This window comes from Paracoccidioides lutzii, assembly GCF_000150705.2.
Source record: "Paracoccidioides lutzii Pb01 unplaced genomic scaffold supercont2.36, whole genome shotgun sequence".
Classification (NCBI taxonomy): Eukaryota; Fungi; Ascomycota; class Eurotiomycetes; order Onygenales; family Ajellomycetaceae; genus Paracoccidioides; species Paracoccidioides lutzii.
Window position 1 is genome coordinate 168,889 of NW_015440982.1, and position 12,257 is coordinate 181,145.

Genomic DNA, 12,257 nt, shown 5'->3' on the forward strand with positions numbered 1-12,257 from the left:
AGATAAGACCAAAGAGAGGTGAGCTAAGTGATCCGAGGTTTAGTTCACCCTCTCTCTATGCTGCCAATGGGGGATTATTTAATAATAGTGGAACCCTCCCTGCAAGCACAAACCGGGGAGAGAGGTTTGCTGTCCCGCTCTCGTATCTCGGCAATAATAGATCTTCAGAGATTGGTTCCAGGTTTTGCGCGGCTTGCGACAGCCGAGGTAAAATCTATGACGCTCCATTGGGGTTGGCGTCTTTGTCAGCCGAATCCTGCACGTGATGATTGGTTGGATACGGATGGGGTTTAGCGTTAGGGATGTCAGGTGATCTCTATGGGATCGTTGCTCTCCGTTCTTTGGTCTCCAGTTGAGAAAACTACGGGCGATTGGGTTGATAATTCTCTGGTTAAGTATTACGCCAAATCAAATACGGGAAATATAGGGGGGGTAGGTAAAAAATGCGAACATTCAATCATACATGGCATTATTGGATTTGAATTATCTCTTTGCAGATATATTTATATATAAAGTAGCATCCGCTACTTCATATCTTACTCTTCTCCCCCGCTGCTCCCTGCCCCTTCGGCACCTTACGATCAGTACCAAGTGTCTCCAAATCCTTCTTCTTATGGTAATGCGGCGCCACCTCCACCAGCCACTCCGGCTGTAGCGGCATATTGCTCCGCATATACTCCTTGCTCGTCAACACCAGCTCGTAATATATCACCCACTTGGGATTCACCTCGAATAGTGTGCTGGACGGATGCAAGTACACCGTCTGTCCATTCTTGACCGTTCGATACGAATCGCCACCACGTTGTAAACGAGCTGCGTTGGGGAAGAATCCCGCAGTGATCGCCTTTTGGATGGGGACGATGTTGCTGGAGCCGGACGAGGTAATGGTCACCTCGACCCGATCGCAGAGCTTCGCGAGCTGATCGCGCACATCGCGGGCTCGCGTTAAACTTCGCTGTTGAAGGAAATTCTCACGCGCCCAGACGTAGCTGAAGTCCGAATCAACCCACTGGTTCCACACATTCAGGAGCGAGAAGTGATCGCCGCCGTCCTTGATTGTGAACCGTGCTCGGGCACTATCGGCGTGAATCTTTTTGTCCTTGGGCCGGAAAAATAGAGAGCTTGCTTCGCCCAGCATGGCGATTATTGAAAGGACCTCCTCTACGCACCCGTATTTGTCAGCAGCTAGGATGGCTTTGGCAAGCATAGGGTCGGTGGGGAACTCGGCCATCTGCCTTCCCACTTTTGTTAAATCTCCATGGTCATTTAAAGCCCCGAGTGCGTATAGCTGTTCCAGAGCGCGGATGAGCGTCTCTGCGGGCGGTGGGTCCATGAAATCAAAATCAAGAAGCTGGTCGATCCCGAGGGATTTCAACATCAAGACAACTCCGTTGAGGTTTGTTCGTTGGATTTCGGGCGTAGTATTTTCTTCCAGCTCGTTGTAGTATGCCCATTTGGTATATAGCCGGAAGCATTTGCCTGGGCCAACGCGGCCTGCTCTGCCTGCTCTTTGCCCCGCAGATGCGCGAGAACATGGGGTAACGACAAGGCTCTCCATTCCAGTACGGGGATTGAACACGTTTTCTTTCACGAAGCCTGGGTCGATCACGTACACAATTCCGTCAATAGTTAAACTAGTTTCTGCAATATTGGTAGCGAGGACCACTTTCCTTGCTCCAGGAGGGGTGGGTTCAAATATCTTGGCTTGAAGTTCAGAAGGCAAGTTCGCGTAGATGGGACATATTATCAATTCAGGTATTTTTGACCCCAGTTTTCGAGCAGTTTCTTGTATGCTCTGTTCTGCAGCTTCGATCTCTTCTTGACCTGTAAGGAATACCAAGATATCCCCCTTCCCCTGACTGATGTGGATGTGGAATACGGTGGTGATTGCCGCGGCGAGATAGTTTGCCTCTGGCTGTAATGTATAGTGTATGTCAACGGGATATCTGCGGCCTGGGATGTTGAAAATTGGCGCGTCGTCAAAGTACTTTTGAAACTTCTGCGCATCAATTGTAGCTGAAGAAATGAGTAATTTCAAGTCAGGCCTTGCCTTGGCAATGTCCTTCAACAGGCCGCAGGCAATATCTGTGGATACGGTTCGCTCGTGGGCTTCGTCGATCATCAGAACAGAGTACGCTCCAAGGTCGGGTTCTGTAAGAAGCTCTCTTAGCAGCATACCATCAGTCATATACTTGAGCACCGTTTTGTCACTAGTAGCATCTTCGAACCGGATGGCATATCCAACTTCATTCCCAACCTTAACTCCCATTTCCTCTGCCACGCGAGCAGCAACGCTCATCGCAGCAACTCTTCTTGGCTGTGTGCAACCAATCTTCATCCCCCCCTTAGTATATCCCGCTTCGTGAAGATACTGGGGAATTTGAGTAGTCTTTCCACTCCCAGTCTCCCCAACAATAACGATAATCTGATGATCAGCCACAGCTTGTATAATCTCTTCCCTGAATCGGTAGATAGGCAAGCTTTTCCTCGTCTCCTCAATAGAGGCAGCTTTCTGCTCTGCAGCATTCAGTTTCTGTTGAAAGAGTTGCTGTTCCTTCGTCAATGGCTTCCGATCACCTTCCAACTTTGAATCCATAATAAAATTAATCTTCTGTGCATCATCAAACACATACTCATAATCACCTTCATCAACAAACTCCGGCTTGGAGATTTGTGCCTTGGCTTTAGCCGTCTGCTCATTCTCCCACTCCTCATGTTCTGTAACAAATCGCTCCTGTCCATGCTCATCCCGATCAACATATCGCTTGTAAAGCGCTTCCTCCTTTCGTTTGCGATCAATCTTTCCCTTCTCCGTAATATAATCTTCCGGCATTGCATATCCATCCCGGTAATCGTCAATCCGCTGCCTTTCCTCCGCAAGCCTCAAAATCTCTCTGTTTTTCGCAAACTCCTCCTTTTCCCGACGTGTCAGATTAGGATTTTCACATAGTTCGGCAGTTTCTTCCGCAACTTGTTTACGTAGTAAAGCCAATCGCTCCTGTTCACGCTTTTTGAGGTATTCCTGTCGCGACCGAAGGCGGAGGTCAGGCATCGCTGCGGACCTCGCTGCGGCATCTTCAGCCAGCGCACGACGTCGTGCTGCCTCTGAGTCCTTCATAGACGATCGATCTTCGACGATCTTCTTCGATTTCGACTCGTCTTTTTTTGCAAGTCGCTTCGCGAACTCATCTCGTTCCTTCAAATCGCGTTGCCTAGCCCGCTCCGCCTTGGCTTCGGGATCCAGATCCGAAGAGGGAGAACGGGAACGAACGGAGCCGGAACGGGAACGGGGTCGGATTTCTCTTTGCTCTTCTTCCTGTGTTGTTCATCATATAACTCATCCTCTGGTATTTCTTCATCACCCCATCGATCGTCAAAGTTCCTGTCATCCCTTCTCCGCAGCTTCTTCGATCGATGGCGACTTTCTCGTTCCCGGTCGCCTTCCCGCTCCCCTTCCCGCTCCCGTTTGCGCCGCTCTTCTCTCTCACCACGATGCTTGCCCTTCGAATCATCGTCACGACTCCGAGTCCTACCCTCCCCATTCTCCTTCGCTTGCTTCTTCGGTTTCCCACCCCGCGGTACTCTGTAGCAGTGCCAACCCAGGGCCGGCATTATCATATCCATACTCTTCTTCCATCTCAACCAGTCTATATTTCTTTTTTAAGCAATTACCCTCCTTGTCCTTGCTGGACCTTTTGTTGTCGCTATCAGCCGCCCCGCCCGTACCAGCGCCAGGACCCGCCCGCTTCCATAGTTCAGAACAGAAAGAATGCACATCACTCCCATCGCCCTCCAGGAATGGCACCAACTTTTCCTGCAAAGAGCCAGCTGATTTCGCAGAACTGGTGGTGGCGAGGATGTAGTCAATGACCGTGGCGTCTGATGCGCCTGTTAGCCGCAGCAGGGAGTCCGAAATATATGTACGGATATCCATGGAGTTTATTACGATGTGGTTTTCGGTTTTTTGAGATCAGCAGCTATCGGATAGCTGTATAACTACTGATCAAACAGCTCGACTACGTAGGCAGATGAGAGGGCGCCAGCGGGGCGATTTTGGGAGTGAACGCGAGCTAGGATGGGAAAATAAATAGTGGATTTTGTTGGTGGACAAAAGCTAGCTGGGTTTGAATGTATTTAGCAAAATAGCATGTCTGCACCCTTCATTTAACAGAAGGCCTTTAAAAGAGTATTATTCGCGCGAGCTATTCTGTTCTTGACTTGGATGAGCGACTGGAGGATCGTTCGGGGGGGTATTGAAATATACAGACTCGGCAAAGAAAAAGAGTAAGATATGGGTGGCACAGGGAGAACTATATTCCTGCTGATCGTAATCTTAAAACCCTTCGATCTCGTGTGGTTGACAAGAATCGTGTCTTTTCATTGCCTTGCTTGTGGTCAAGCTTCTCGTCGCCTTTTGATGCTAACCATACGCCATGGTTATCCGATCTTAAAGCCAAGACTTTGATTGCCAGAATGTCACGTGATATAAAACGTTCGCCGCGGAACCTTGAAAAGAGGCTCACAACTTACCTACGATGATTTTTTTTCCATTTCAACATTTGTTAATTGCGTTTTCGCGAAGGTAAAAATAAATAAAATAAAATAAAATAAAAACAAAAATAAAAATAAATAAAAATAAAAAAATCTACCACGGACCTTATTTCTCAAAATTAAACAATTCTATCTTCGCAATTACAACAACCTCATCTAAACAATATTGTGCCAGAAATCCATATTAATACAAATAAAGGGATAAAAGTATAGCAGTAAGCATACCAAGCTTAGAGAAAAGCATATGCAGGAGGGAAACCGACAATAACAGAGAAGAGAAGAGAAAAAGAACCTTGTATCACACTGCAAAAGTAAGAAATATGAATACCGAAAATCATACCTATCTAGCCCTCTTCAGTATTCCGTAATTATAGGTTAGCAGTAACTTAGGTCGCTTCTCCAGAGCAAACAAAAAGGCAGTCGAGTTGAAAAAAAATGAAGTCAAAATGAATCAAAGGCATCATCCGCATGTTCAAAGAGGTATGTTAAATCAAAAGGGCAGTAGAAGTGGAAAAAGAAAAGAAAAAAAAAATGAGGAAAAACAAGAAAAAACTCCCAATATGACCATAAAACAGTACATGATAGCAGGATGCAGATAAACAGCAGAGAACTTCCCGCATGAAGTTCTCTGTTCTTTCCTTTTGCCTTTCCGATTCCTTTCAGACAAAAACAAAAAATAAAAGAAAGGGTTGTAAATCAGACACGAAGCAAGAAAAAGGAAAAGGAGCAAATCCAGACAAATTCCACCAGTGGTGCCCATCATTTTATCCATTTCCTTTGTTGCCTTCTTCCATTTTTTTCCGTGCTATTTCCCTGCCTATCCCAGTCCAATCTTCCTGCATCAATTGTACCCTCCCTCCTTCTGTTTCCTTCCAACTCACAAATAAAATGTCAAGCCCACCTAAAAATCAGAAGAAAAATAAAAACAGAGTAAAGTAATTTCAAGCAAATTTCAAATAACCTCAGGGAGCAGCCACACAGACTATTCCGCATGAAAAGAACAAGAGAAAGTTGATATATCCATAGTTAAAACAATAAAAAGGGAGAAGAAATCTTGATATCTCCCAAACTCCAAGCCACAAAGCCATTTCTTTCCACTCCTTTTTCTCCGACTCCAACTCCTAAAAGATGAAAAAGACGAGACTCCTAAAGATATAAGAATGTATGCTCAGAACCAGCCGTCAATTAAATATGGCAAATTTTGGATTTTCATTGTGGGGAGAGGTTTGTTGTTGAATAATTATTTTCGTTTTACGTTTTTCTTTGTTTTATTCCCCATTATCTGGTTGGGTTGATCGGTGACTTAAACATCGATCATCTCCGCATCTTCCGCCAGAACCTCATCTGCAGGACCCCAGTTCCCTTCATAGATGGTGGCTCCAGCCCTCCTTCGCCGTTCTACCCAGTGCACGCCGTATATCTGAAGAATTTGATCCGCAGTGGGCCGATCGGCTGGGTCAGGTGATATCATCCATCGAACTATGGTGTCTAGTGACTGTTCGTTCGTAGCATCGACCATAAAATCGGGAGGTTCAGCAAGCTCACCACTCCGAGAATATGGCGAGTGCTTATGACATGAATCTATATGTCCATTGCCATCGTGTAGCACGGCAAATGATGGGTCGCCAAACTGCTGATCATCAGAGATGGGGGAACATAATTGTTCGAAGGAGCGTTCTTCAGGGAGTGGATTGCCAGAGGCATCCCGGAGAACATTGCTGGTTTCAAGGCTCCACGTTAAACTGGGAACATCGCTTATATCGCCATTCCTCAACTTCTGCCACGATGCGCCGTTGTCAGGAAGTTCGACGTTGCCTGCCGTTTCGAACACAATCAATCCCAAAGCAAATATATCAGCAGGCTTGTCGTAATGTCCCATGAGGACTTCAGGGCCAATATATTCGCGATCCCCTTCCCCTTCAATGCCTGCAGCAGCTGGCCAATGACTTGCCATCCCAAAATCTGCGATCTTTAGAACACCTTCGAAGGTGATTAAAATGTTTGCCGGTTTCAAATCTAAATGAATGAAGCCAGAATCATGGGTATGTTTCAAGCCCTAGTTGTGCAAGGAGTCAGCATATAGACTTGCAGAAGAAAAATGAACATTGATGATATTTGCTTACCAACGATAGCTCAAGCAATATTTTCCAAATCCTAAAGTCATCAAGTCTGGCCTTTAGCCCAACCTGTGCAAGGAATACGTCAAGGCTTCCCTCCTCGCAAAATTCCGTCTGGATATAAAGGAAATTGTTGGCCTCCCAGCTGTCTGCGTAAGAAATGATATAATCACAGCCAGCCAACGCTTTTAAAGCAACAACTTCGTGATTCCGACGCTCGCGATCTTTTGGGCCTGTATAGGGCTGCTTGGACTTTTTCACCGCCCACACGCGCTCAGCGCGAGAGGCTGATCGGACCAGCTTCTCAGAGGCCTGTGAGAAAGATGACTGCGGGAATGGGGACCCAAACGGCGTCGTTGACTGTTTCTCGGTAACGCGGTAGACCTGAGAGAATTCGCCTGTCCCAACTAATTCAACTTTCTCAAAACGAGAAGTGAGGGTTGAGTCCACCTCTGGCGCGTTGTAGGGCCCCAAGGAAAGGCTTTGCCATTTACCCAATTGAGCAAAGTACTCTCTAGGAGCGGTTGGTGTTGCTGGCAGCGCAGACGAGTGGAGATCATGAGGGTTTGCGCGCTGGTCTCCTTGAGCTGATATTGACAATCCACTGGGATCCGGGGGAATGATATTATCTTGTGGAGTATGGGGGGAGTCTCGTCGAAATGATTTGTTGCCAAGTGGACTTGCTGTTAAGGTGGGATTAAATTTAGCATTTCTAAACTGAGGACATTTGATAGGAGACAGCATAGGAAATGACGCCCTCGGGTGTGGAGAGGGTGAATTTAGATTCTGCACAAGGCGAGATCTTGGCATAGAAGATATAACAGGAAACTGGCGCTGTTTGAAATTATGGGCCACACCAGCAGACGGGGAGTCATCCATATCGCTGTCATTCTCTTCGTTCATAGTGGGTGATGAATGTTCAACGAAAGACAACTTACAGCACGGTCCAGAGGGGCCAGATAATGAGTCAAATGAGGGTGTTTGACTATGGCTCGGGCGGTGCGGGCGGGTTTTAGAGAAATGGCTGCCATGGGGGAAGAATTTTTGCTTTGTAGGGGTAGGGGGGAGGTCGGAGTCGATAGTAGATTGGGTATCATGATTTCTAGACGGAGACTGGGACTGGGGAATTTCATCTCCGTCCGCGCTGACGAAGCTCCCACGGCGTGAGAGTGGAGGCCTGCCATAAGAACTGCCAAATATACTCATTCCTTTGGAAAACGGGCCGGGGTTAGGGGTTGCTGTGTGCTCCTGTTGGCTAAAGGGGGTCCAAGGGGTTACTGATGAATGCCGATTAGAACTCGCCTTCTCGGTTGCTCTCTGGGGCAATGGCTTATGCACACCTGGGAACATATTGAGTGACCGTTTGCACGGCGTGTCAGGCATATTTTGGCTGGTAATGGATGCGTTATGCACATCGTCTATATTCCGATTCTTTTTCGAGATGAGGCCTGTAGACATAAACGCTGCGGGGAGGGGTTTCACAAGTTTATAGTTTTCAGGCGTCGCGAACGATTCCATAGATGAAGTTGAGCTCTCCTGACGAAGCTGACTAGGCCCAATTGGTCTCGTCGAACCAGCTGGAAGTGACTTTGAGAAATTTAGAATGGGTCTCGGGCATTCGACCTTATTGATTGATTCATGAGTCGGCGAATCGTCAACAAGGCTAGAGTCAGATGATGACTGAGTAAGCGTTCTTGAGAGCGGATGGGCAGCTTGTGGATTGTTAATTGGTTGATTGTTTGTATGATGCAAGGTGAAAAGTGGCCTGGGGGAACCAACGCCCTGAGATGCGGGTCCGGAGGATCCGTCGCGAGATGCCGGAAGAAATAATTGGCTGTCCACAGACGTTCGTTGGCGATTGCGAAGAGCCATCGGGCTATTTGGACGAGGTTCAGGCTCATTCTCACCACCAACTTTGGCGCGAGAGAACAGAGATCGCTCTGACTGGCGTTGCTGGAGAGTAGATTTCCTGAGAGATGACGAACGTTTCGGTATCACCGAAAAATTGGATGATGTTTGAACAAAACTGGAGACGGATGTATCATTGTCGGGTTTATCCGCCGTTGTTGTTGATCCCATGTTATGTTCACTATCGAAGAAGTTTAACTCCTGACCACAACTGGCGCCATGCAGACTTCGTCGTTTGGCCGAAGGACTTCCCAGAGGAGTGTGCTCAAGACTCTTAATGACGTCGCTCCGCTTTAAGGGGCTGGAAGTTGACGTGAATGACCCAAACGTACCGCTCCGTCGTTTTTCGATTCTTGAAGACGGCATCTGCATCAGGGTGTTATCTGAAGTTTGGTTAGTCATGTTCTCGCCGGGGCCAAGTTCAGGGCTCCTGCTGATCGGTATAGGTGAACGCTGTAGATGGGTTTGTTCATCAACGCCTTTCTCCCCGATCGATTTGGGGAGGAGAACATTTCCGTTATCACGAGAATCGCTCAGGATGCGTTTCACGGGACTGGCTGGCGTAGTACGAGTCCTAGTAGGTTGAAAGCTCCCCGTTCGACGGATTCCGGGTCTTGTAATTCTTGCGCTGGGCGGATATGGGATCGCTAAAGGTGAAGGTGTAGAAGTGACAGGAACTAGGAAGAGATTTCCCTGAGACACGCGACGAGAGGGAGAGAGCGGGGACGAGATGTAATGTGTGTTTTTGGTGGATGGCGAGTGAGGTCGAGAGAGAAGACGGAAATCGCTGGTTTTTGAGGGGGATCTGGAGAGTGAGCGTCGTAGCTGTTTGATGGCAGAACTTGGGGTGACATGATGGTGAATACCATTTGGCGAAGGAAGATGGAGAGTACCACCGGCCTCACGGTGAGGTGAGAATGAAGCAACCATTATGACCAGCGGACACTAAATCCGCAATATGATCCGGAAAGTTTGAAGGATCGGGAAGTAAAAGGTTTGTAGGAAATGGCAAACACAGAACGGAAGATATCAATGAAAACAAACACAATATCCTGCCGGCAAGTAATGAGGGATGAGTGTTAGCAGTTTATTATGCCCGACAACGGGGATAACGTATGGTTTTAATGGAGTTATGATAAGCAACCGTTTTGATATGTGGAAAAGACCGGGTATCGCACCGGGAAATTAGCGGGAAATGTCGTCAGAAAAAGCGCGGGGTTGTGGCAAAGGGCTGTGGACAAAGTATGTGACTCGATGTCGTTGTCGTTGGGGGTTCCCGTGTAATTCACCGTTAAGAATAGGTCAAATCACGTCGCAACATCCGGCGATCAAACATGAAACAAGGGGAATATGTTTCAAAGGTTCGATCGAGATGGGAAAACCTGGGGAAGACGAGATCACAGCATTCGCGACAAATTCGCACCGGTTGGCACCTCCATTCGTGCCGTGGCTGATAAGTATTCCCTCGTTCCTCTCTTGTAACAAATATGACGGCGTCCGACAAAACTGACGTCAAAAAAATTAAAAAAATTTTTTTTTAAAAAAAAAAAGAAAAGAAAAGAAAAGAAAAGAAAGAAAAAGAACACAGAAGCTTGAAAGATGGGTATAGCAAGCGGCAAAGGACACACAGGAGGACAGGCGCGTGAAGGGACGTTGCTCAAGGCAGAAAAATGGTTGGACAGGAGGAGAGCAACCGATAAGATAGGAGGAGAGAGAGACACGCGCGAAGAGGGAATAGAAACGTTAAGAGGGGTTACGCGCGACGCTCGAGGTGGGAGTAGATAGAGAAACTTCAGATGGATTGATGGATTGACTCGAGGTCGCGGAGGTATGCGATCGATGGATGATGGTGTTTTCGAGGGCAGAGGAAAAAGAAAGCCACAGAAAGAGGCAGCAGACCGGAGCGCTACGGCGCGCGGCGTGCGGCGGGCGAAGGGGGAGTGGAGCCCTAACCACGCAGGAGTTTTGACTGGGAAGTGGGACCGGAAGAGAATGTTATAAAAGGACGGATGGAATGGACGTGACAGACACGCCAGCCGCAGCGCCTCTCTGTGTAGGTTTTCAGATGGGAGACGGTGTAGGTGCAGGATGGACCTGTAAGTTGTGAGGATGTTAGTTGTAAAAGGTGAGGAGGAGGAATTGCGCCTCACCTTGCTCCTCCTCTCTCTGCCTGCTCTGAACGCGATTGCAGCGCGTTGTTGTTGATTTCCCAGAACGGCTAGCTCGGGCTTGGCAGGCCACTTGCGGACTAGTGCACGGCTCGAACCACGGTTGCGTTGGCGTTGGCATCGCTGGGACCTGAGGGGTACGCAATGAGACAAGCCGGGGGTACAGCGCACGAGGTACCTGGCACGTATCTGCTGTGGGCCGCCCTCGCTTTTCGAACTCATCCCGAACCCCCCGTCTGTCATCTCTGCAAATGCGGGAAGGGAATTTCCTTATCACCTTATATTATCATATAGCAACACACAACAATCCATTCGTGCTCATCATTCCAACCAACATCCGATATGCAGAAATACTACCTGTCTTAGTGCTTCCCTGTATTGGTTTGGATGTGACCTTGGACTCGTCTTTTGCCAGCCAAATATACTGGAAATGCATGCGCAGGGGCAGGGAGGGAAATCTCCATTTTCTCACCCTATGATTGCCAGTCGAGCTGCCACCAACTCTCACAGAATGGTGTTTCGAGTTCATTAACCACCTAGGTGGGTAGCTATTTCAAATCATTGCTGGCTGGATGCTCAATCCTCCATTCACAACTCATCTGATGTCCCCTGATATCCCTATACCGTCAGCTACAGAAGTACCATCGCACAGGATCCAGCATCCTTTGCTAATTTCCATGTGGATGAGGAGAAAAGGACAGTCCTCTTCTGTTATCTTACCTTGTTTATTTTGTGATTGGCCTTCTTGGTCCCTACATCGCAAGTTTTGGTTGTTGTCTGCGCCGCTTTTGCTCTCCATTTTACATATCCCATGAGACCTACAACCTCCATTTCAAACGGCCCTCCAGTCTCCATACTGCATGAACTCCATGTGCTGCAAATACCCTCCGAAAGTCTGGGACGGAATCTGTAATTCTTTCACACTCGTCGAAGCCAACCCCCTCCCCCCCCCAAAACAAAAAAAAAAAAAAAAAAAAAAAAAAAAAAAAAAAAAAAAAACCTCCAATACCATTTAGTACCCTTAGTTCTCCAGTTTCCCAAATCAAGTTGGCCCTCGTCAAATACAAACGCGTTTACGAACACTGAAGCCGAAAAATTGCAGAAATAAAACCAGCAAAGTGGGGCTAGGCTTCGTTAACTAGCGCTTGACCATGCAGTTGACATTGTTACATTTCACAAAGCCCTGCATGCCACACGTGCCACGCGACCTGGATTTCCACCGTTTCCAATGTTGCTCACAGGGGCAGCTACATCCACCATGCAGCATGCGTAGGCATCATCATCGCCTTTCATGGCACAGAGTGCGGGGAGCTACCAGTGCTCATAGTTGTTCTTGTTTTCAGCTTTAAATGGAATTTTAAACAAGGATGACTTTGTTGGGGCATCTCCATTTGATATACTTATTTATTTACTTGTATTTTAATGCCTCTCTTTCCTTTCTTTCCTATTTGACAATCCATCCATTCACTCGTGTTTCTCTGGTCTTGTATGAAGGAAGGAGTTTCTATCAAAG

The 12,257-nt window shown here is 47.5% G+C and overlaps 4 protein-coding genes across 4 annotated transcripts; all 4 read right to left on the bottom strand.

Moving 5' to 3' along the window:
- Nucleotides 1–529: 529 nt before the first annotated feature.
- Nucleotides 530–3,934, bottom strand: PAAG_12576 (hypothetical protein; the record flags this gene model as incomplete). Its single annotated transcript, XM_015848051.1, has 3 exons — nucleotides 530–3,302; nucleotides 3,338–3,647; nucleotides 3,673–3,934. 3 exons carry the CDS (start codon nucleotides 3,932–3,934, stop codon nucleotides 530–532), a joined length of 3,345 nt encoding a protein of 1,114 aa, XP_015702341.1.
- A 1,920-nt stretch (nucleotides 3,935–5,854) lies between these two features.
- PAAG_08525 (mitosis inhibitor protein kinase SWE1) lies at nucleotides 5,855–9,506 on the bottom strand (the record flags this gene model as incomplete). Its single annotated transcript, XM_015846538.1, has 2 exons — nucleotides 5,855–6,607; nucleotides 6,675–9,506. The coding sequence occupies 2 exons, from the start codon at nucleotides 9,504–9,506 to the stop codon at nucleotides 5,855–5,857; spliced, it is 3,585 nt and encodes a 1,194-aa protein (XP_015701202.1).
- Nucleotides 9,507–9,878: 372 nt separating this feature from the next.
- Nucleotides 9,879–10,987, bottom strand: PAAG_12577 (hypothetical protein; the record flags this gene model as incomplete). The annotated part of the gene is made up of 2 exons (XM_015848052.1): nucleotides 9,879–10,082; nucleotides 10,334–10,987. 2 exons carry the CDS (start codon nucleotides 10,985–10,987, stop codon nucleotides 9,879–9,881), a joined length of 858 nt encoding a protein of 285 aa, XP_015702342.1.
- A 345-nt stretch (nucleotides 10,988–11,332) lies between these two features.
- Nucleotides 11,333–11,599, bottom strand: PAAG_12578 (hypothetical protein; the record flags this gene model as incomplete). Its single annotated transcript, XM_015848053.1, has 2 exons — nucleotides 11,333–11,362; nucleotides 11,465–11,599. The coding sequence occupies 2 exons, from the start codon at nucleotides 11,597–11,599 to the stop codon at nucleotides 11,333–11,335; spliced, it is 165 nt and encodes a 54-aa protein (XP_015702343.1).
- Nucleotides 11,600–12,257: the final 658 nt, after the last annotated feature.